Source organism: Sander lucioperca, chromosome 12, assembly GCF_008315115.2.
Source record: "Sander lucioperca isolate FBNREF2018 chromosome 12, SLUC_FBN_1.2, whole genome shotgun sequence".
In the NCBI taxonomy this organism is placed as follows: Eukaryota; Metazoa; Chordata; class Actinopteri; order Perciformes; family Percidae; genus Sander; species Sander lucioperca.
In genome coordinates this window covers 35,435,586-35,457,305 of record NC_050184.1, presented here as the reverse complement: position 1 = coordinate 35,457,305, position 21,720 = coordinate 35,435,586, and the positions used below count along the sequence as shown (strand labels likewise).

The 21,720-nt window shown below is 41.0% G+C and overlaps 2 protein-coding genes across 2 annotated transcripts; both read right to left on the bottom strand.

The window, feature by feature from the left end:
• Positions 1-5,405: 5,405 nt before the first annotated feature.
• Positions 5,406-6,545, bottom strand: LOC118496421 (angiopoietin-related protein 5-like). Its single transcript, XM_036008044.1, has 2 exons — positions 5,997-6,545; positions 5,406-5,845 (listed from the first exon to the last, which is right to left on the bottom strand). The coding sequence occupies exons 1-2, from the start codon at positions 6,241-6,243 to the stop codon at positions 5,526-5,528; spliced, it is 567 nt and encodes a 188-aa protein (XP_035863937.1). The 5' UTR covers positions 6,244-6,545; the 3' UTR covers positions 5,406-5,525.
• Positions 6,546-10,131: 3,586 nt separating this feature from the next.
• On the bottom strand, positions 10,132-14,898 carry LOC116043670 (UDP-glucuronosyltransferase 2B20-like). The gene is made up of 2 exons (XM_031290516.2): positions 14,794-14,898; positions 10,132-11,990 (listed from the first exon to the last, which is right to left on the bottom strand). Exon 2 carries the CDS (start codon positions 11,986-11,988, stop codon positions 10,378-10,380), a length of 1,611 nt encoding a protein of 536 aa, XP_031146376.1. The 5' UTR covers positions 11,989-11,990; positions 14,794-14,898; the 3' UTR covers positions 10,132-10,377.
• Positions 14,899-21,720: the final 6,822 nt, after the last annotated feature.

Here is a 21,720-nt window from a genome sequence, read left to right as displayed (position 1 = left end):
TGTGCATCAATACTTAAGTCATCATTTATAAAGCATTGTTCCTTAATTATTACACATTAGTATAGTAATCATAAACACTGTTTTACATGTTTTATTCGTAACTAATAAGTTCATCTATAATGTGTTAAATTAATGTATTTTCATACTTAATGAATAATGGATTCACCAGTTCTAAATTAAGTATTACATCAATTACAAACCAGTGATTTAGGAGTTGTCAGTGGTTCACAGGATCATTAAGAAAGTGTTTGTACATGGTTACAAAACTATTTAGACTATTTAGACATGTACTAATGGTCAGTTAGTGTGTTAATATATGTTTTATAAACACTTATTAATACTGCAATTCATGATTAATTCAGGTAGTTAGAAAGCATTTACAAGCTGTTAGTTAAGTATTTTGTGTGACCTCATCTAAAGTGAGAAACACTTATTGATACTGCAATTCATGATTAATTCAGGTAGTTACTCGTTGCTAGTTAAGTATTTTGTGTGAACTCATCTTAAGTGAGAACTATCTATGCCTCAAAGAATTTATAAATGAGCTTGAGGGCACTTTCTTAATGATCTTGTGAACCATTAACAACTTGTAAATAACTGGTTTGTAATTGATGTAATACTTAATTTAGAAATGTGAATCCATCATTCATAAAGGATGAAATTACATTAATTGAACGCATTATAGATGAGGTTATTAATAAAGAATAAAACATGTATAACAGTGTTTATGAATTACATACTAATGTTAAATAATGTAGAAACAATGCTTTATAAAATGATTAATTAAATATTTACTGATACTTAACTAATATTGTTACCAATATTTCTTTTTGGCACTGCTTACATTTTTTACAGTTTGTGTTTCTCCATCAGAATACAACTTCAAGTACCATGGACAAAGAAACAGAGAACATGGAAGAGTTCATCGACATCCTCGTCTCCAAGGTCATCGAACATTCTGCTGCGAACCTCAGCGAGCTTATGCTGTCAATCAGCCACTGGGATGCAGAGGAATGCATCACAACTGAGGATGACAAAGACAAATCCTCTGCTGGTTGTCTCACCCAACAGAAGGTGCAGCAACACCTGGATAGGTTTTTTACAAAGCGACGACTGTTTGCTGAACATTGTGGGGACATTCTAGAGGACAAAGAGGTCCCTGCCCCAGCATCTCTCCAACCAAAGAAAAATAATGACAAACTCCTCTTCTTCGACATCATGCCAAAGCTGTCCGTATCCAGAGAGCCTGGAGAAAGAGGCAAAAGCAGCCAAAATGCTCATCTCCCAATGATCGACGATCATCATAAGCAGTCCATTGAGGCACTGAGGAAACTTCATACCCACTGATTCGAATATGAAAAGACTGAGACCGGTAGAGAGACTACACAAAGTCCTCTAAATCAAAAGATCTCAGAGAAAGAGGCAGAAGATTTCAGAGAAAGCGAGGACATCTGGATCCCTGAGACAGGATCAACTTTTAGACTCTCCTCCAGGCCAGAGGAGAACAGGAGGGCAACTTCATCTGCTTTCTGTTCGTGCACAACCTCAGCCATGTTTGAGGTAGCAAACATGATTGATGGCCAAGTAATTGAGAAGGCCATTAGGACACTAGAGTCCATTGATTCTGATGGCAAAGCTGAGAGTCCAGCCAGCAAGACATTTTTCAAAAAACATAAGGACAGCATGGAAGAAACGCTTTGGTAAAAAGCAGCGTAAAAAGATTACGACCGTTTCAGACTATCATAAGGGTCAGAAAGAGCAGGATGAGGCTCCCGCTGAGCACCAAATGTCTTTTGGTCTACAGCAATTATTTGCTGAGCCCCTTGAAGTGAAACCCTTCAGAGGCGACAACGACCTGGTCATGACAATATATTTACCTCCAGAAAAATCAGAAGAGGATGGACATTCTGTATTTTCTAAGGAGGAAAATAAAGCAGCAGCAGACCAGCTGTTAGTCCTGGATTCTTCCACAATTTCAGCTATAATAAGGAGATTCTCCAGAGTCTCAGGGAAGAGTAAGTTATTCATATCCCCCTGAAACACTAGTGGCTACTTGAATACATTTATGACATGTGTATGCATTATTTCCATGTTTAACCTTTTGTTTCTGTTCTTTTGTAGGCAATGGAGGGAAGTAAGCGAAGGTGTTTACAATCAAGATGTAAAGGAGCAGCTGATTTACATGTGCACGGATGTGCTGAGGTTCATCTCAGACTCAGTCATTAAAATCGTCTTACAGTCAATGTGTCAGTTATCCGCCACATCTGGAACCTTAACTCTGAGGAGACCTTATCCTCGAAGCATTTGATGGAGTATTTCAACTACAACTTTCAGAGTAGTTTGGAAAGCTCCTTCAGTCAGGCTTTCTGTGAAATAATTGGTAGTGACATACCTGTAAGGATTTCGCACAAATTCACAGAGGCCATAGTGGGAGAGGTAATTGAAGAGGTTAATTCTGCCATATCAGTGGCCCATACAAGCCTCATTGGATGGAGATTCTCCAGTGCCACTGTTCTCGCCAGCTGCCAGATGTCAAGGACAGAGCAGCCAAGAAGAGTTTGGCAGGAGCTATTGCAACTATGAAATCCTTTCTCACAGGACGAGGCACTGCAGTCAAGAGAAGGATTCAGACAAGAGCGGTGTAGATCCTGACGTTTAAAGAGGTGTCCACCAAGGAAAAAAGAGTCACTGTGGAAGAGATTTTCAGTGGGAAGGCAGAGAAAAGTCCAGTCGGTTTGCGGTAGAAGATTTGAACGGAAGCTGCCAGGTCAGCCAGCGCTGACTTGACATCGACGTACACTCTAGAGAAACAACAGCTTTCATGGTTTCTTCGAGAGTCCTCCACATCCTCTCCCAGTGCTGCCTGAAGACAGACCTGTGGTCAACTCCGCTAGAGTTGGTAGACTACGTGGAGGTTGAGGACACACTTGATACACTAGAAGACACCAGAAATGTTATTTCATCTCTGTCTTCTATCAGCTCAATTCCACTAGATCATCAGGTGTTTGAGGTCACTAGGCCCAAATTCCTCGAGGACACACCTTTGTCCACTGATGGGCTCCAAGACGAGATGAACACTTCTTCTCAGTCTCCGTCCGATGATTCTGGTGACAAGGAAACCTTTATTCAAATCTCTGCCAGCCGGTGTCTCAGTGTCAAGGAAAACAAGGCTAAGGAGAGAAACGGCTTCTGCGGCTTTTCTGCAACATCTTCTCAAAGGTAAGGATGCATTTACATGGAATTTCATCAAAAGAAACAATAGATTTGACCAGATCCAATGAGATAAGATGTCAGATGTTCTGTCACATAGAATATACCAGCGTAGACACTATGATGAGCTGTCAAAAAACAGCTGGACTTCTTGTTTGTTCTTGAAGGTGTTTCATCCCTTGTCTAAGAGGCCTCAGTTCTTCATTTTCTTCTATTACTGATCTAAAAGCATAATCTTTGTATTTCAAGTTTGTTCTTCTTTGTACCTCTCTGCTTTGTGACTGAACTTGTTAAGCTGTTCCGGACCAAACAAGTCTAGTTGTCTTTGACTTCCTCTCACTGTCGCACTGTTGAACTGTAGCCTTTCATTTCAACTGTGTTGATGTGTTGTTTTTTTATTTTTTAAAAAATAGAAGGAAAAGAAGGAGGAGAAGAAGAAGGAGGAGGAGAAGATAAAGACTCCTCTGTGGATGCAGCTGTTTTGCTTCCAAACTTTTGAATAAACATTAAAAGGTTTACCTTTAGATAGACATACTGCAGACTGTGTTATTCAGTGGTTTTCTCTTTATACTGTACGGATATTTAAATATTGATGGTACAACTGGTTTGTTAAACACCTGAGGAACATGAACTTTTCCTGTATCAGTCTGATACATAGACATTAAAATAAATGGACACAGCAACACCATAGACTTCGACGGAGACCAGTGAAGTCAATTAGAAGCGTTCATTACAGCCACAATATGTCCAATGTTTACCTGCAGAGGAGGTAATGCTTGATAAATACTTTGTATACTCTACTTTGTATATCACATTGCACTTTTCTGCTTCTTTTGCACTTCTGGTTGCACGCAAACTGCATTTCGCTGTCTTTGTACTTGTACACTGCACAATGACAATAAAGTTGAATCTAATCTAAATGAGGTGTGTGTGACGGTTGGAGCACTTTAAAGCTTGAATGGACATAACACTCTCCTGGTTGAATCATCAGTACAAAAGATGAACAACTGTGTTAGAAAATATCTGGTTCTTTGATAAATAAATAAAAAGTCAAAGCTACAAATCTGTGGGATCCAATCCAACCTGTGGACATGACAATTGAAGCAGATAAGTCAAATATGACTCCTAAGGTGCATTTCAGTAAGAAAAGGTCTTAAACTAACACCTATTTGTTAAGAGAGATTCACAGCACTGCCTACTGGAAAGGGTCGGTAGTTCATGAGTGTCAGTTTCACCTGCCGCTGCCAGTCACCTTGTAACAAAGACTTGGTACAGATTGCTGATGCATTCAGAGTTTCTGCTTTTCATACGTACCATCTATGATTTGTTAACAAGAAAAAGGGGTGTGCCTACACTGAGCTGGGGTTTCTCCTGCTTTGATAAAAGTGATGGCCTTTCCACTATAACAAGGACTTTGGTTTAGATGAGACCTCAGAGGATAAGGCCTTTAGCATCAAAATAATCACTTCCTCAGGGTTTTCAAATCTCAAGGATTGGTATGTTAAAGGGTTTGCCTCATAAGGTTCAAACTCTTACTGAGTGCTAGTTGCCAGCTATGGCTGCATTATGGAATTGACTTCTAACCTCCAGGTATATCCAATATATACAATTACGTAAACACATATACAGTTTTTGGTACCACTTTCTAATAAGCCACCCTTTTTAGGGTTTGTAAGTTGTAACTTGTGGTTTTATTAAGGGGTAATAAATCATTCACCTGGAGACTTGTGGCTTATAAAACATAACTTGGCAACCCAAAAGTTGCTGTTATTAATACCTGATCAATAAAGCATTAGTAAATTATTTATTAACTATTAATAAAGCCATTAGTTACAACTTACCAACATTTTATAAATTGTGCCTTAAAAGAAAATTGTACTCATTTTTATTGTTTGTCTTGTTTTTCCTCAACTCCTTCAAGAAGACGACAGAAGCTTTTGGTGTATATGTATTATATATAAAAAGTATTTATTATAATAATTTACAATAATATTTTAGACTGTGTTAGAGAGATGGTTAATTGATTTAGTGTACATTGTTTTCTACTTTTCTGATTACGTTGGTGTTGTTGTGTTACTTGCATTATAATTCCAGGTATATTTATTCTCAAAAGTCAACGCAAAATCACCTTGAAGGAATATTTTCAGAACAGGTAATTGGTTACTATGAGGTGAAAGAATGAAAATGAGACGTCCTTTCATCCTTCATCCTGTTTTATTAAAACTTCAGGTTGTACAAAGATGCAGTGCAACTTTTACAATATGTGCTTTCTTCCCCTCTCCCTCTGCTTCTCCTCCTCAACCTCCTCCTCTCTGTCAATTATTGGTTGCAATCCTCCTAACCTTCATCGTGACAGATTTGATGATGTGAGGGACTCCATTCTGTCTCCAGGTGTCCCACAGGATGTGTGTCCTCTGTCCCTGGTTCTGCTCTTCATCTTCGGGAGAGCCGTTAAGGTTTGCCAGGCCGCACTGGTTGAACCACCATCCTGTCTGGTTGTGCTGAGTGCTGCAGCTCTCCACCGTGCGGTTGTCGATGGAGCAGGAAGGATTACAGCCGTCGTTGTCCACATCTGAGGCACTGAATGGAGCCGTGTCCTGGTTCTGATCCTGGTCATAGCCGCGAAATGCATCACCTGTACAAAAACACACACACAAATGCACACCGGCATACAGATGTGCACATGTTGAGTGTGAACATATACACAGTGCATGGATCATTATTTTGAGTGTGTGGAAAGAAAAAGCAACATTTGTCACTTACTTTTTGTAATTTTTAAGTCTCACCTGCGCTGCCTGCATATCTGCCCAGGTGTATACTGAAGAACTGGGTTTCACTGTCCAGGTGGAAATCATCATATGATGCATAAGAGGTGACATCATCGTGGGACACCAGAGCGATGTGAAGTTGGAACCGAGTATCTTTCTGGTTTACTATATGAAATACCTTCCTCAAACCCAACCAGTGTTCTCCTACACACACACACACACACACACACACACACATAAAAAAGAGAGAATGTGCAGTCATCATTGGCAAATGCAAAATGTATTTCTAACATTTGCAGTGTTTGCTCAAAGTAGGACAGCAGTACATTGCATCTTAAAATGTTGACATTTTTTTATAAGAATTCCCTAAATACGTTTTTTTTAGCAAGATATATAACAAGCTGGACACTTCACGGTTGAAAAATAAACTTGTTGCACTAAACAAACTATATAATTTAACGTATAATTTATATAATTTCACATTATATAAGAAGTTGAAACATGTTACTGGCATTGTAAAACTTTCTGAGGAGTTGGTCTTAACATGCAGCAAGTTCATGAAAAGTAAAACAATCAATGCACAATATATAACAATAATGAAATAACCGATCAAAGCACTGTGCTAATGGAAAAGTTAATGTTACAGCATACAGTTTGGGGAAGGCTTAATGCCCCTGTGCACAAAACCATATAAAGACACAGTTTTGGAAGAACTTGACTGGCCTGCACAGAGGTCTGACCTCAACTATATGTAAAATCTATAAACTGTCCGGAACACCAACTCTGAGCCAGAGCTTAACACCGAACATTACTAATGCTCTTGTGGATGAATGGGAACTAGTCTCTTCAATCAGGTCCCAAAATCTTGTCGAAATTCTTTTTAGAAGAAGACTGTTCAACTATCACAAATGGGTAATACTATTCGCCATGTAGTGTATGTGTTAATGTGCATCTTACAAACAGTCAGCTTGGTCTGCACTGTTAACTGATGTTCTTGAGCAGTCAGCTGGCACACCTGCTATACATTAGTTGTTGTTCCAAACACTTCAGCCTCCTCTTTATGTTGGTATTAAAGCTTTAAAACAGGAAACATGCTTCTGTCAGTTTCTAAAGTAATTTCGGTCACCTTTTCCCGCCCTTCTGAGTTTGCAGGTATGTAAGTTATATAGTGCTTTTTGGGATGTTTGCTGGAATGTTAAAAAAAAATTTCAGTGTTAAATAAATAATTTTAAATCGTAGTTTTGTAATTGAGTTTTTCTTGAAAGCAACAAAGTACTAATAAGCACATTTTGACTATTTAATTTATGCATTGTCAAAAAAATGGATACGTTAATAAGCTAACACACACTTAACAACAAAGTTTAAACAAAGTCGCTAGCAAGCTTACCAACTTGGGTTGAATTCCCCGTTGGAGCTGTCCTGGGCTCCGAGGCCGGTGTTTGCCAACTTTATGCGACGTTAAAAAATTGCAGCAGTAAGTTATCCCACCGTGGGTAGCCGTTGTACATCACTCTGACAGTCAATACTCGCGGTGACCGGACGCGCCGTGTGTGCATGAATGTTTATGTTGTCAAGGAGGTTTAATAAGCACACACTACTACACATAACTTGCAGTCAGTTAACACTGTGTAGCGGAGCCTTAACCATTAATTAAAGGTGCAATATGTAATACTGACAGCTAGTGTTTAAAATAGTTACTGCAGTACAAATTCAAAATACTGGAGAGAGTCATCTCCCCCGCCCCCTCCTCCCCAGACTCGAAGTTCACGTTGGTTGCCAGGCTGATACCAGAGCATCCACAACAATGTTGCTAGATGCTTGTCTCACATAGCCAGACATTACTCCACAGCACAGCGGAGTAGCTAACGTTAGATGCTGGCTATATTGACAGTCATAAAAGCCCGTGCTCATGTGGAGCTCTGTACCCAACTGACAGACACACTTTTTCGGCTTAGAATTACCGTAGGAACTGCTAAAAATCCCACAACCTCGCCATCCTCTCCACACGCCAGACAGACACACTTCCTCGGCTTAGAATTACGATAGGAAGCGCTAAAAAAACCACTACCTTGCCGTCCTTTTCCACCCGACTGAACACACTTTATTGGCTTAGAATTACGGCAACAATCGCTAAACACACTGCAAACTCAAGGTCCTCTCTTTCCGATTTACAGCCCCCCTCTCTTGGCTTCAAATAACTCACCGTTGTCGGCTATAGCCGCTTACACGTTGTAAACAGCCGTGGCTGCTTGCCTGGTCCTGGTAACGTTAGCAGGGTTAGCAGGGTTAGCATGGTGGCGTTAGCCAGGACCAGTCGGGATCACTTCACTGGCTGTCTCAGTTGTATTTGCGAGTAACCCACTCAGGTACTCTAGCTATGTAATTCAATGTGAGTAGCTACATAAATGTTGAAATTACATAAAATGCCCGTCCCTAGTAGCTGTGATAAATTAGCCTGAAGCTAATGCTTACCTGTTCAGGAGGAAATTAGCCAACTCTGCGTCCTTTTGGGCTCTAAGCTGTCTCCATCTTTCAAATACATCTTCAATATTTACCCAGACGGGTTTGTTACGTCTCTGGTCACGCAACTATTAGAAACATGCCGTTTTTTTTGTCGGGTAAAATCAATCTCCGTTGATCCTGTTCGTTTGTTTGCTGCTTTCATTGCTGTACTAACGTTAAAGCTGTAGCGCGCTGGGTTTACGTTTTTACAGCTTTATCTGGCAACCCGGCCAGGCTGACAAACTGGGCAATTGATAACAACACTCAGGCTAAAACACAAACAGAAATTCCATCACAGAACGGAAATTTCAAAAGGAGAAAATACTGGCATTAGCATTGTTGTCAGAAAAGATAGTATTTCAACTTAGCATGTTTCCTTAATATCTAATGACGCATTGGGGTCATTTTTGGATTTATTACAGTAAATATATTACATATTGGACCTTTAACCGTGATGTTTTAAAGCGTGATTAATAGTGAAATCGGTTAACCGCTGCATCCTTACTTGTTTGTAGTATCAATTATTTATTTGTTTTGGTATTTTCATGGGATTGTTGACAATAAGACAAATAAATATGAGTAGACTTTTCATTTTAATGGACAAGATCATCAGTCACAGGCTTGCATCTTGACTTAGTACTACTTATTGCCTTTAAGTCTTGCAATGGTCTAGCTCCTAAATATATTGCCGACATGTTTATTGACTATGAGCCTGGTAGGTCTCTCAGATCAGCAGGTACTGGTCCGTTGGTTGTGCCCAGAGTTCTTTTCAAGAGTGGTGAAATGGCCTTCAGCCATTATGTTGCCCACTGCTGGAATCAGCTTTCGCTGGATCTAAGGCAAGCACCAACTATAACCATTTTTAAATCTAAGTTAAAGACTGTTCTCTTCTCCAGAGCTTTTAATTAGTCTCGTTTGATGGTATTTTTAATTACTTTATTTGCTTTTAAACTATGTTATGCCTTTATAAAATGTCTGTCTTTTCATGTATCTCAATTGTATATTTTTGTTGTTTCTGCCTGTAAAGCACTTTGAATGACCTCTGTGTATGAGAAAGTGCTCTATAAATAAATTTGCCTTGACTTGTAAAGGTTTATTAAGACCAGAGACAGGACTTGCCCCCCAAAACTTTAAACAGCTCTTTATATTACATTTATATTTATTTATACATTTAAACTAAAACCCTGATGCTGAATGCACCCATTGACCTCTCTCCAAGTTTCTTTCAATCTGTTCACATGGAACTGAGAAAGAGTTAGGTGTGATATTTTCTGAAGAGATTCACAGTGTTCTCAACCCTATGGTTTACCTCCATGGAAATTATGTTAGAAAGTTGATGAGAAGTTTAACACAAGTAATTGTAAAAAGGAATTGCAAAAGTAATTCTGTGGAAAAATAATTCAATAAATGGCTCCCATAACAATTCCAATTGTGCCCCCTGTAAGACTTATAATAATCAATAATCTCTTCATTATATTGTCTTTAGGGATCGACCAATATGTTTTTTTAAGGGCAGATACCACTGATTAGTAATCCAGGAGACCGATAACATGAAAAGTCAAAATGTCTGCAAGGCCTATTGCAACATACATACTAATGATAATTACGAGAAAGGGCAAGAAACAACATAACATTGTAAAACTATATGATGCAGTTTAATTACCATACAGTATGTAAAATCTGCAAGAAAAATCACATTTTTTTGTTGTTGCAAAAAGACAGTTCAGCAGAGAGAATAGGGAGATTAGGTTATTGTGTTTTTACATTTATTCTTTATTTCCTTTTAATATGTTTATGTATGCACCAACCACAAGGCAAATTCCTTGTGTTACTTGGCAATAAATCCTATTTAATTCTGACCTCACTCGTTTCAACAGTTGCTTCATTATGAGGTTATCTATTCATTCTTGGACTTGAATACGGACTTCTTGGTCCTTATCAAACATCCAATGAGACATCTACAGAAAACCCAAACTAATGCGATGATCAGCAAACCAAGTCCTACAAAGACTGCCATCACATCGAGACAGTGATAGGTGTACCATGGCAACTTATATGACTCAGTGCGCAGATGTGCTGCTCCCTTGTGCCTCATGACAAACTCCATCCAGAAAATGGCACTGTCTAGGGGTTTCATTGGTTTGTCATGATGAAGCCGTGACAATTTGAGCATATTCTGTTTGTATGGCTTTTCTGGGTCTATAATATTCTTCAGGGTACTTGTCAGAGACTCAACATCCAAGGTTGTCACTTCAGCAATCTCAGCTACACCCCGTGACTTCAGACGTACCATGTTGTCGTACTGGTCAAAGATGAGAGGAATGCCCAGAACTGGGACACCGTGGTAGATGGCCTCGTAAATTCCATTAGTACCCCCATGCGTGACAAAAACCTTGGTTTTAGGGTGACCTAGTATGTCATTTTGAGGCAGCCATTCAACCAGCATGGTGTTGTTTCCCAGAGTGATAGGTCTTTTCCCAATGTGTCTCCACACGACCTTCTGAGGGAGATTGGCAAATGATGAGGCGACAATTTCCGATATTTCAGGGCCCAGGTCGCTCAGCAGGGTACCCAGAGTCATGACGATCACCCCGTGTTCACCGGAACTCTGCATAAAATCCTCTAAATCTGATGGAAGAGGCTTGGAAGGCTTACCCTGGAACCCTCCAATGTAGACGACATTGGGCATGGTTGGACGAGGGAACTCAAATGCAAAGTCAACCCGCATTAGCCATAGATCAGCTCCCTGGATTAGAGACATGACGCTGACATCGGGTCCAAAGTAATGATCACACACATCCTGGTAAGGCGGATTTGAGACATAGTGGTACATGTAAACCAACATGCCATGACGGATTATATTATGGATTCTTTGGAAAAAGTCCATCTTGTCAGAGTGGTCAGTGAACAATTCAGGGACATAGGACAGAGGAGAAGGAGCGATGGCGAAGTGGGCCTCTCCATTGAAAAGCCAGCGCACATTGAAAACCAAGGGAAGCTGGAGATAGTGTGCCAACAGTACTCCGCCTGGAAACGCAGGGTCAGTCAGAAAAAGATCATATCTAGTTTCCTTCAGCTCCTTAGTTAGTGTCTTATTCTCAAAGATGCTGACAACCATTTTTGCCACAACAATCTGGTTCTCCCCCATCATGTTGAAAAGGTTGCTATAGAAGTCCAGAAACGCCCATAGTGAGCCTTTATTCCGACGGATCTCTATTGACCTCTTCAAAAAAGAGGTCATGAAGTCTTGGCTCTCTAAGTTTTGGGACTGCTCCTGGGTGATGGTGATGGAAGTGTAATGGGGCGAGAATTCGGAAACGTACCAGCTGGTGGAGGAACGTACTACAGTGATTTGATGGCCCTGAGAATGAAGAGCTTCCACCAGGATTTTCATGTTAAGCCAGTGGCTCCCATCTATAGGGTAAACCAGTATTTTTCCACCATCACAGCTGGAGGACAGAGTAGCTGAAAACAGCAGGACGAACGCCAGGGCTGGATATGACCCCATCACTGTAGAAGAGAAACAGAACTTTACTCAACAAATATTTGCATTCACATAGTGCTCAAGCTGCAGTAGAACTCTGCATCTTATCATCTTAAAAAGTTTTTAATGTGTCGGCAAACAATTGACCATTTATACAACTAGCACACATGGAGCAACATCAGCATTCATTTGGAGTTGTTTTTGGCAACCTTACAATTAATATAATATACACTCTTAAAAAACTGCACCAGTCTCATTTAGGGTGTGAGAGGCTGGGTTTATTTCCAATAAATCTCTAAGACAAGGGAAGACACCTGTGGCATACTTCTGAGTCTTGCAGATGCCAGTTCAGTTAAAGAAATAAACAAAATACATGCCTATATTTCACTCAAGGTATCATGTGGCCAGGAATAAGGTGGAAATAAGTATAATATATAAGGGTGTAAGGGTTTTGATTTTAAAACAAAATTGACCGAAATTAAGTTGCAATTTCGAATAAAAAAATTGAATCTTCGATGCTGCCACGCCCCCATGTCACGCCCGGACGTCTTGTCAAGCGGGAAAAAACACGTGTTGAAGTGCTGCAAGTCAACCTCCTCGACAGAACTAGAACCCCCTCCTCTTTCACTGAATTATTTTGGATTTCCAGTGAGTTATGTTGACAATGTTCATGTTCACGTTGACAAAAAAGCCACTGTTTGCAAGCTCTGCTATGTGCATGTACCATATTCTGTGTTTACCATTGCACATTAGCCTAGCAGCTAGCGGAGTTTTCCTCTGTTTATAGCTTAAACCCGACAAAACCGCATGGTTGAATTTCAGCATGCATGTACGTTTTGTAGCCTAAACAGAGCAGCTTATATTGGTTATATTAGAGAGAGCAACAAGTTAGCGTACTGGCAGGTCTGCTCTCTTGTCTGCTAAGATCGCTTTGCTGGCTCAGTGGTGTTTTTGCCCCCAACCAAGCCTTCAAGGCAGCGCTGAGACCGGCGTCATCAAGGCACCTAACCATAACCATTGCCTAATCCTAGTGCCTTCCAGGCAGCGCTGCCTGGAAGACACCTGCTGTGAAGCGTCTGCCCTCAGCATTGTCGGCAAACTTTTTTTTTCCTTTTTACGATATTGACAAATTGTCAAGTTTCCAATTGACTGAAGATATACAAAGTAAGTTATTGTTACATTATGTTGTTAATAAATGTAAATGTAAATAATTAAATTTGACAATGTAGTGTGGTACATTGCGAACAAAGGTCAGATATTATATTGCATACAAGTCTAGTTTAAAAATGGCATAGCAACCTGTGCTTAAAAAAAAAAAAAAAAATCGAACGAGAATCAAACCGTGACCTTGAAAATGTAATCCATGTTTCCATGAAGAAAGAAAGCTAGAGTAGCCTAACAAAAGTAGTACAGCAGTAAAGAATGAATCTTTGAAATCAGCCCCTTAAGAGATTTGGCCGAGACCATAGCACTTTCCAACGCTGATAGCAGAATCTGTATACTTAAACAGCTTTCTCCCACTGCTGGAAACCAACCAATGAACACAAGAGAATAAAAAGCCCGGTAGAGCTGCAGAGTTGGGTTATATCTCACGTTGATTAATTGATAATATAAAAATAATTGATTAGTGGACTTTCAATAAAGGTGACAAATTAATGTAATTACATTATTGATGAAGAAGTGTTCAGTCATTGTGTTTTTGTCAAATTCATATTTTTCTTGCTTCCCTTTCCATGTTTATAAGTATGACAATAGGCTCTTTGGCAAACATTTGACAAACGTGAACTATGTGCATCTGTTTTAAACCTTACAGGGGTGAAAATCAATGTTTTTGCTTGTGCAAATGCCTGATGAGGCTCATGTTTTTTTTTGCCCTGCCAATGACTCATAGCATTCTCAAATGTTTGCAACTACTCTACATCTACAAATTTGAGTTTTAATCAATGTTTGCTGTGTTTATGTTCAGTCTTCTGCCAAACAGTATGCCTTGTCTTTTCTAAATCTGGACCATCTGCTACATGTTGCTCTTTGTCCAGTGTCTCAGTTGGTTATTTTTCCTGGAACTGTTAAGTAATGTTTTGTACCAATTAACCAAGTCAAAGTCCTTATAGAGATGGAACATGGAGCTGTCATGCATCAGTGCCCTGTTCTATCTAAGCATGAAGTTGTGTTGCAAAGTCTTTACAGTGTGCACAGCATGTTATTAAATGTAAAATATTATAATTATTACACTATAATTATTACACTAAAATAAAAGCCAACAGATGTAACATAACAAACATTGCAGTACCAGAATGTAATATGTGATTCATCTGGTCTGAAAGTCTTGTCTGTGTGATTTGTTAGCAAATAATCACCACATCTTTGAATTCTAATGTAGGGCACAACCACGCAGCATTGCAAAATGCAATACACAGGATACAGGAAAACCATAGATGCACCTGAATGACATGTACTGTAGACTCAGTTTGAGATTAAATGTCAAGTGACGTGGGGCATGAAAGCTTTGAAAACAAATTGTGGCTTTTAATCTTTCTATGCAAGTAAAGTCGTTCTTATCAGCAGTTGTTACAGTAAAGATTCTAAGTCTGCAAAAACTGAAAACCCATTCAGCCAGGGTACAAAATTAGCACCATCCACTAGCCAAATGCTGGTAAAATATGCAAGTGGCCGGTAGATTTGCTTCATGCACCAGCCAAAAAAACCAATGGTAGTCTATTGAGTGGCTGGTAAAATTTGAACAATCACTAGCTATTTGGCTGGTGGACAAAAAGTTATTTTGCACCCTGCAAGCAACACGCCGTTAGTAGTAGTAAAATAGCTTCTCACCTCTGCAGCCTCAGACTCTGTGACTTCTCCCTCAAACCAAGAGATTCCAGTGTTGGATGTTATTAATGAACAGTCCTGCTGAGCTGCTGGTGAAGTTAATGTATAACTACTACATGTCCCTGACTAAACCATTTAGCCTGTTTTTGCCTGTTAATGCAAACAAATGTAACTATGTGGAGTTCCTCTCTAAACACTCCCCCCATTTTTCCCCTGTTCCAACTTTTCTGCTATTCTGCACCAAACGCCGAATGGATATGATTTTTGGAAGTCCAAGTCGAGTCTCAAGTCTTTGAGCTTGAGTCCAAGTCAAGTCTTTGAGGGGCAAGTTCAGGTCAAGTCTCAAGTCTCTGGCCATCTGATCTGTCCCTAACACTGTATTGTTAAATCTTATGAATTCAAAGCATGTCCTGTAGCTACCATCCATACAGTACAGCATTATTTCATAACTGTATTTTTCAACATTTTGGTTTCGGACGTCGTATAGTCTAATCTTCTGCTACTTAACACATCCCTCTAGCCCTCAGACCTGGTGAAATATTAACCTAAGTCTGTCACATCATATGGATACAACTATAAAGATACAATGTGCCTGTTTCCAGCATTAGCACAACACTTTGCTATGGTTAGCTTGTTGCCTGTGACGATGATATGCTAAATTTAACATCTCTTTCGCATTAGCAAGTAACTGACCTATCTGGGTGCGTTTGCATATGACGTTGTTGATCCGGCATCATTTATCTTGCTGCCACACACCTTGCATGTAGCTGTTCGCTTACTGCCACTGTTTATGAAGTTATTGAAAGCAAAACTAATGACAAAAGGCACAACTCCAGGAGGATGTGGTGTCGCCATCGTCAATGCATTTTTTGATATGCGTTACGTTGCTCACTATGGCAAAGGGCAGGGGACATGCAGCTCGTCATACGTTTCCCCAACGTATATGCGCCAGTAAAAGAAAATAGAAATACATGAATACATTTAGATTTAAAAAGCAATAATTGCATGAAAACAGGTTGTTGATGAAGCTTGATTCCGAGTGAAGTCTGAAGTCTTTTTGGTCGAGTCGCAAGTCAAGTCTGAAGTCACTGTTTGTGCGACTTAAGTGCGACTTGATTCCGAGTCACACGGGGCGAGGGGGGGAATAGATTTGTAGGGGTGTGCAAAAAAATCAATTCACATTCGAAACGTGTTTCAAGTTTTTTTTTTATTGTATGTCTACTGCAATCACATTGGAAAAGTAACTAGATTTACATACTGTGAATCGTTTTTTGAATCGAGAATCGTTTTTCAATCGAAAATCAATTTTGAACCGAATCTTGAGTCTGAAAATCGAATCGTGACATTTTCTGAATCGTGCACTCCTAGGCTATATATTTGATTTGTTTATACTGCGGTCAGAACAATGTGTTTCTTTATCAAAGAGCACAGAGGTCTGGTAACTTAGTTTCTAAGTAATCATCCCCCCATAATGTCCCCATTCTGTATGTCTGTGGATGACCTTTGAGTCGGAGTACATTGCATTGATAACTTCACTTCAGCCAATGGCTAACATTTAGCACTGCTTTTTATTTTTTCCCCCTCTGAGTGCTTACGGTAAAACAACTCAAGATGGAGGTTAATATGCTTTGTCGACACCACTTGTATCTAGGTTACATTCTACTGTATATTGAGAAGTCAGGTGCTGCACATGTAAGCATTCAGCCTATGCTTTGTTAAGCCAATCAGGTGTTTTGTGAAAACTATTAACAATGCACTTTTTGTCTCTCTGCTCTCAGTCTAGTTAAGTAGTTATTTATTATTAAAATGATTATTGTACAATGTTATTAATCACACAATAAGTCCCAGGGAACAAACTCAAAAAGAGGAGTAGGCTAGAACTTTGAACTAGGTTATACAAAAGTCTTGATGGTTATTATTAAGGTCAAGTGAAGGAGTGATTCATTCACCGCTAAGGTGGTTTATTGAGAGTTGCTTATGAAATAAAATAACAAGTGTTAAGAATCTTATGTCCATGGCTAAAATATTTTTGAAAGAGGAACTCCACTGATCCATCATCCACATCAAAGTCTGTTTATAGGTGTTGGGGAACACTCAGTGTTTTCTCTAGCTTTGTGGAAGACTTAGGGGACCGTATTTGATGGTGGGTTTAGGCGTCCTTCCTCAAAAAGTTTTTCAATTAAAAAAAAAAAAAGAATTATTTAAATAGTATTTCCTCATACGTGTCTTCGTGGGATTTTGTCTCTGTGGGTTTTTGCGTCTTTTTGTAGCCAGTTGTGTCTCTTTTTGATCATTTTTGTTTTCTTTGGGGTTATTTTAGATCTCTGTGGTCATTTGGCGTCCCTTTTATAGTCCGTTTGTGTCCCTTTGTGGTAGTTTTGCGTCTCTTTTTCACATCACTGTGGACTGGTTTTATCACCATATGCAGTATGTGCTTATATGTTGGAAAAGCTAGAGCACATAATAAATTAATAACGCTCAAAAAGCTTAAGGATAAAACTTAAAGCTAAAGAAGTCCAACTACAATCATTAGATCTGAGAAAAGTCTTTCAGTTACATTCATTCGGCTTAGGTGCTGCCCAAAGCGGCTCGGGTGCTGCACCTAAACCTTATAATGGCAGGGGAAACCCTGGTGATGCATATGTGAAGAAAGTTCTAGAAAAGCCTATTTATGACTCCAGAGGGAGATGCTCAAAGCCTGATAAATTGCCTCAAGTGATTTCATACTTTGAAAGTGAAGTATACTTAAACCAGACAGTTTGATGCACACTCCTCTCCCACAATGCGATACAGAGTACAAAGAAATGGAGTTGTTCACAGCTGGGAAAATGTATATACATTAGGGCTGTCAAACCATTAAATTTTCTTAATCGCGATTAATCGTTGAATTTCTGTAGTTAATCGCGGTTAATCGCATGTTTTATCACATGATTAAAATTCTATTATTTTGCATTTCAGAAGTGTTTTTAAGTACATATTAACAATGGAAAGCAATTCTTACCTGTGTATCTTGATTGGGAATTAAATGAATGTAAAGGAAATTACTTTATGAACTTGATTTTAAGATTTGTATTTGTTTATTATATATTTAATCTAGTCACACATTTTAATCTAGAGTCAATATTAGGGTTGGGTATTGTTTGGTTTGGATACCGGTGCTAAAGCGGTACTTTTAAAACGGTACCGGTGCCTTAACGGTGCCTGAACTGATACTTTTTAAGAAAGTTACAAAAAAGAAGGGTACTAAACAGTTGGCGACATTAAAGAATGGCTTGTTTATTGCTAAGGCCATATCGTCAAAATTAAATGTTTAATAATAATGTAATCACTATAACAATAACGAGTGATTACATTATTATTAATTATTAAACTCCAACCCATGGGCCCACCACCTGTGGGAGGAACCGCTGGGGTCGGGTGCGCTGCCACATGGGTGGCAGTGAAGGTCAGGGGCCTCGACGGACCAGACCCGGGCAGCAGACGCTGGCTCTGGGGATGTGGAACGTCACCTCTCTGTGGGGGAAGGAACCGGAACTTGTGCGGGAGGTGGAGCGCTACCAGTTGGATCTGGTGGGGCTTACCTCTACGCACAGTCTCGGTTCTGGAACCATACTCCTGGATAGGGGTTGGACTCTTTTCTTCTCCGGAGTTGCCCAGGGTGTGAGGCGCCGGGCGGGTGTGGGGATACTCACAAGCCCCTGGCTGAGCGCCGCTACGTTGGAGTTTACCCCGGTGGACGAGAGGGTCGCCTCCCTACGCCTGCGGGTTGTGGGGGGGAAAACTCTGACTGTTGTTTGTGCGTATGCACCAAACAAGAGCTCGGAGTATTCGGCCTTCTTGGAGACCTTGAATGGAGTCCTGTATGGGGCTCCAGTAGGGGACTCCATAGTTCTGCTGGGGGACTTCAACGCGCACGTGGGCAATGATGGAGACACATGGAGAGGCGTGATTGGGAGGAACGGCCTCCCTGATCTAAACCAGAGTGGTTGTTTGTTGTTGGACTTCTGTGCTAGTCATGGATTGTCTATAACGAACACCATGTTCGAACATAGGGATGCTCATAAGTGTACTTGGTACCAGAGCACCCTAGGCCAAAGGTCAATGATCGATTTTATAATCGTTTCATCTGATCTGAGGCCGTATGTTTTGGACACTCGGGTGAAGAGAGGGGCAGAGCTGTCAACTGATCACCATCTGGTGGTGAGTTGGGTCAGAGGGTGGGGGAAGACTCTGGACAGACCTGGTAAACCCAAACGGGTAGTGCGGGTGAACTGGGAACGTCTGGAGGAGGCCCCTGTCCGACAGACTTTCAACTCACACCTCCGGCGGAGCTTTTCGTGCATCCCTGTGGAGGCTAGGGGCATTGAACCCGAGTGGACAATGTTCAAAGTTTCCATTGCTGAAGCTGCGGCGGGGAGCTGTGGTCTTAGGGTCTTAGGTGCCTCAAGGGGCGGCAACCCACGAACACCGTGGTGGACACCGGTGGTCAGGGAAGCCGTCCGACTGAAGAAGGAGTCTTTCTGGGATATGTTATCCCAGGGGACTCCGGAGGCGGTTGCAAGGTACCGAAGGGCCCGAAGGGCTGCAGCCTCTGCCGTGAAAGAGGCAAAGCAGCGGGTGTGGGAGAAGTTCGGAGAAGACATGGAGAAGGACTTTCGGTCGGCACCAAGGTGCTTCTGGAAAACCGTTCGCCACCTCAGGAGGGGGAAGCGGGGAACCATCCAAGCTGTGTACAGTAAGGATGGGACGCTGCTGACCTCAACTGAGGAGGTAATAGGGCGGTGGAAGGAGCACTTTGAGGAACTCCTAAATCCGACTAATACGCCCTCTATGGTAGAGGCAGAGCTGGAGGATGATGGGGGATTGTCGTCAATTTCCCTGGTGGAAGTTGCTGAGGTAGTTAAACAACTCCACAGTGGCAAAGCCCCAGGGATTGATGAGATCCGTCCAGAAATGCTTAAAGCTCTGGGTGTGGAGGGGTTGTCTTGGTTGACACGCCTCTTCAACATTGCGTGGAAGTCGGAGACGGTGCCTAAGGAGTGGCAGACCGGGGTGGTGGTTCCCCTTTTCAAAAAGGGGGACCAGAGGGTGTGTGCCAATTACAGGGGTATCACACTTCTCAGCCTCCCCGGTAAAGTCTACTCCAAGGTGCTGGAAAGGAGGGTTCGGTCGATAGTCGAACCTCAGGTTGAAGAGGAACAATGCGGATTCCGTCCTGGTCGTGGAACAACGGACCAGATCTTTACTCTCGCAAGGATCCTGGAGGGAGCCTGGGAGTATGCCCAACCGGTCTACATGTGCTTTGTGGATCTGGAGATGACCGGGTCCCCCAGGAGACACTGTGGGAGGTGCTGCGGGAGTATGGGGTGAGGGGGTCCCTTCTCAGGGCCATCCAATCTCTGTACGACCAAAGCGAGAGCTGTGTCTGGGTTCTCGGCAGTAAGTCGGACTCGTTTCAGGTGAGAGTTGGCCTCCTGATTATAGTGAATTGCTTCCTTTTGACACTAGGCTAAGGAGGCTTTCACACATGAAAGTCCGGACCAAGGTCTCTTTTTTGTTGTTGTATTTGATCCGGTAAGTGCTGCCGCGGCTCTTTTTGTTTTGTTGCGTTGTTGAGAAGCAAGACACGGGAACTTTACTTGGGGTTTGAGAGGCTGCTGCATTTATCCAGAGACAAACTGAAACCTACACTGTACATTTACTACCGCTTAACAAGTTAACTGCTGATTTATTCTCTGCTCTGATAGACAACAGCTGTCTGCTTTGAGCGCTAGTGTTCATTTTGCCACCTATTTTTCATTTAATCTTAGTCTTAGTGCCAAATGTCCTTGTTAGTTTTAGTCTTAGTCATATTTAGTCATTCACATATCTTTTTTTGTTAGTCAAGTTTTAGTCAACTAAAAGTGTCGTCATTTTAGTCTAGTTTTAGTCAAAAGAAAGCTGAATTTAAGTTAACTTACCTGAATGTGTGGGTGGTTAGCCTTTAGATGTCGCTTAAGGTTGGTGGTGTTTTTCCCCGATATTTTTTGTCCGCAGTGCCTACCGTCAATTATGACACATTCTGACTTTTTGTCAATATCATTGTACGTAAAATGCAAGCAAATATCAAGCCTTCTACCTAGCATGTCGTCGGAGCTCATCTCTCTGGCAGAAATCTCTGGTGTTCGCTACGGTCTATGTAGTTTCGTGTTGCAGCCACAGGCTGGCAGCAACAGCACAAACTCATTCGGAATATTTTGAAGGTGCAACAGCTGAATATTCTATCTCATGATGAAAAAGTAGAGACGATTGTAGACGAAAATGAAGAGAGATTTTCTCTTAGTTTTTATTTTATGCAAAACATTTTAGTCTTGTTTTTTTGTCGTCAACAATAATGCATGTTAATTTAGTCTTAGTCAGCGTTTTTGGACATTGGTGCAGTCTCGTCATCGTCTTGTCTTAGTCTTGGAAAAAAAGGTTGTTGACGAACATATTTAGACTTGTCTCGTCTGATGAAATTAACACTACTGAGCGCATTTAGTGTCACACTCTCTCACGTACAAAACTCCTTTAAGGAATACTTAAAGGAGCTTCCGCGGTCTTATAACAGGAAGATAGTCTGCCAGAGCCTCCTGTATTTGGTCCGAAAGTCCGAACCATCCAATAAACGCTTTCACAAAAGAAATGAACCGGACCATGGTTCAGCTTGATCCGGACCGAGACTACCTCTTTCGGTCGGACCAAATTTCAGCTGTTTGGTCCAGACCGTGGTCCTGGGGGAGGTTTCACACTTGTAATTTTGGTTCGGCTCAAACAGAAAAGTCCGAAAGTCCGGACCAAACAAGATAGGTGTGAAAGCCCCCTAAGACAAAGGCAGACGGACTTAATTAAATCAGGATACACTAACAGTTGATTAAGTCAGAAAGTTTCAACACACAGTAGAAATGTCAT

Bases quoted from the DNA above. Each gene is read 5' to 3' on its own strand.
- LOC118496421 (XM_036008044.1), bottom strand. From the start codon at position 6,243: ATGATGACTGCACATTCTCTCTTTTTTATGTGTGTGTGTGTGTGTGTG. The intron at 5,846-5,996 runs GTGAGACTTAAA...GTTTTTGTACAG, and splicing joins CAGATATGCAGGCAGCGCAG to GTGATGCATTTCGCGGCTAT.
- LOC116043670 (XM_031290516.2), bottom strand. From the start codon at position 11,988: ATGGGGTCATATCCAGCCCTGGCGTTCGTCCTGCTGTTTTCAGCTACT.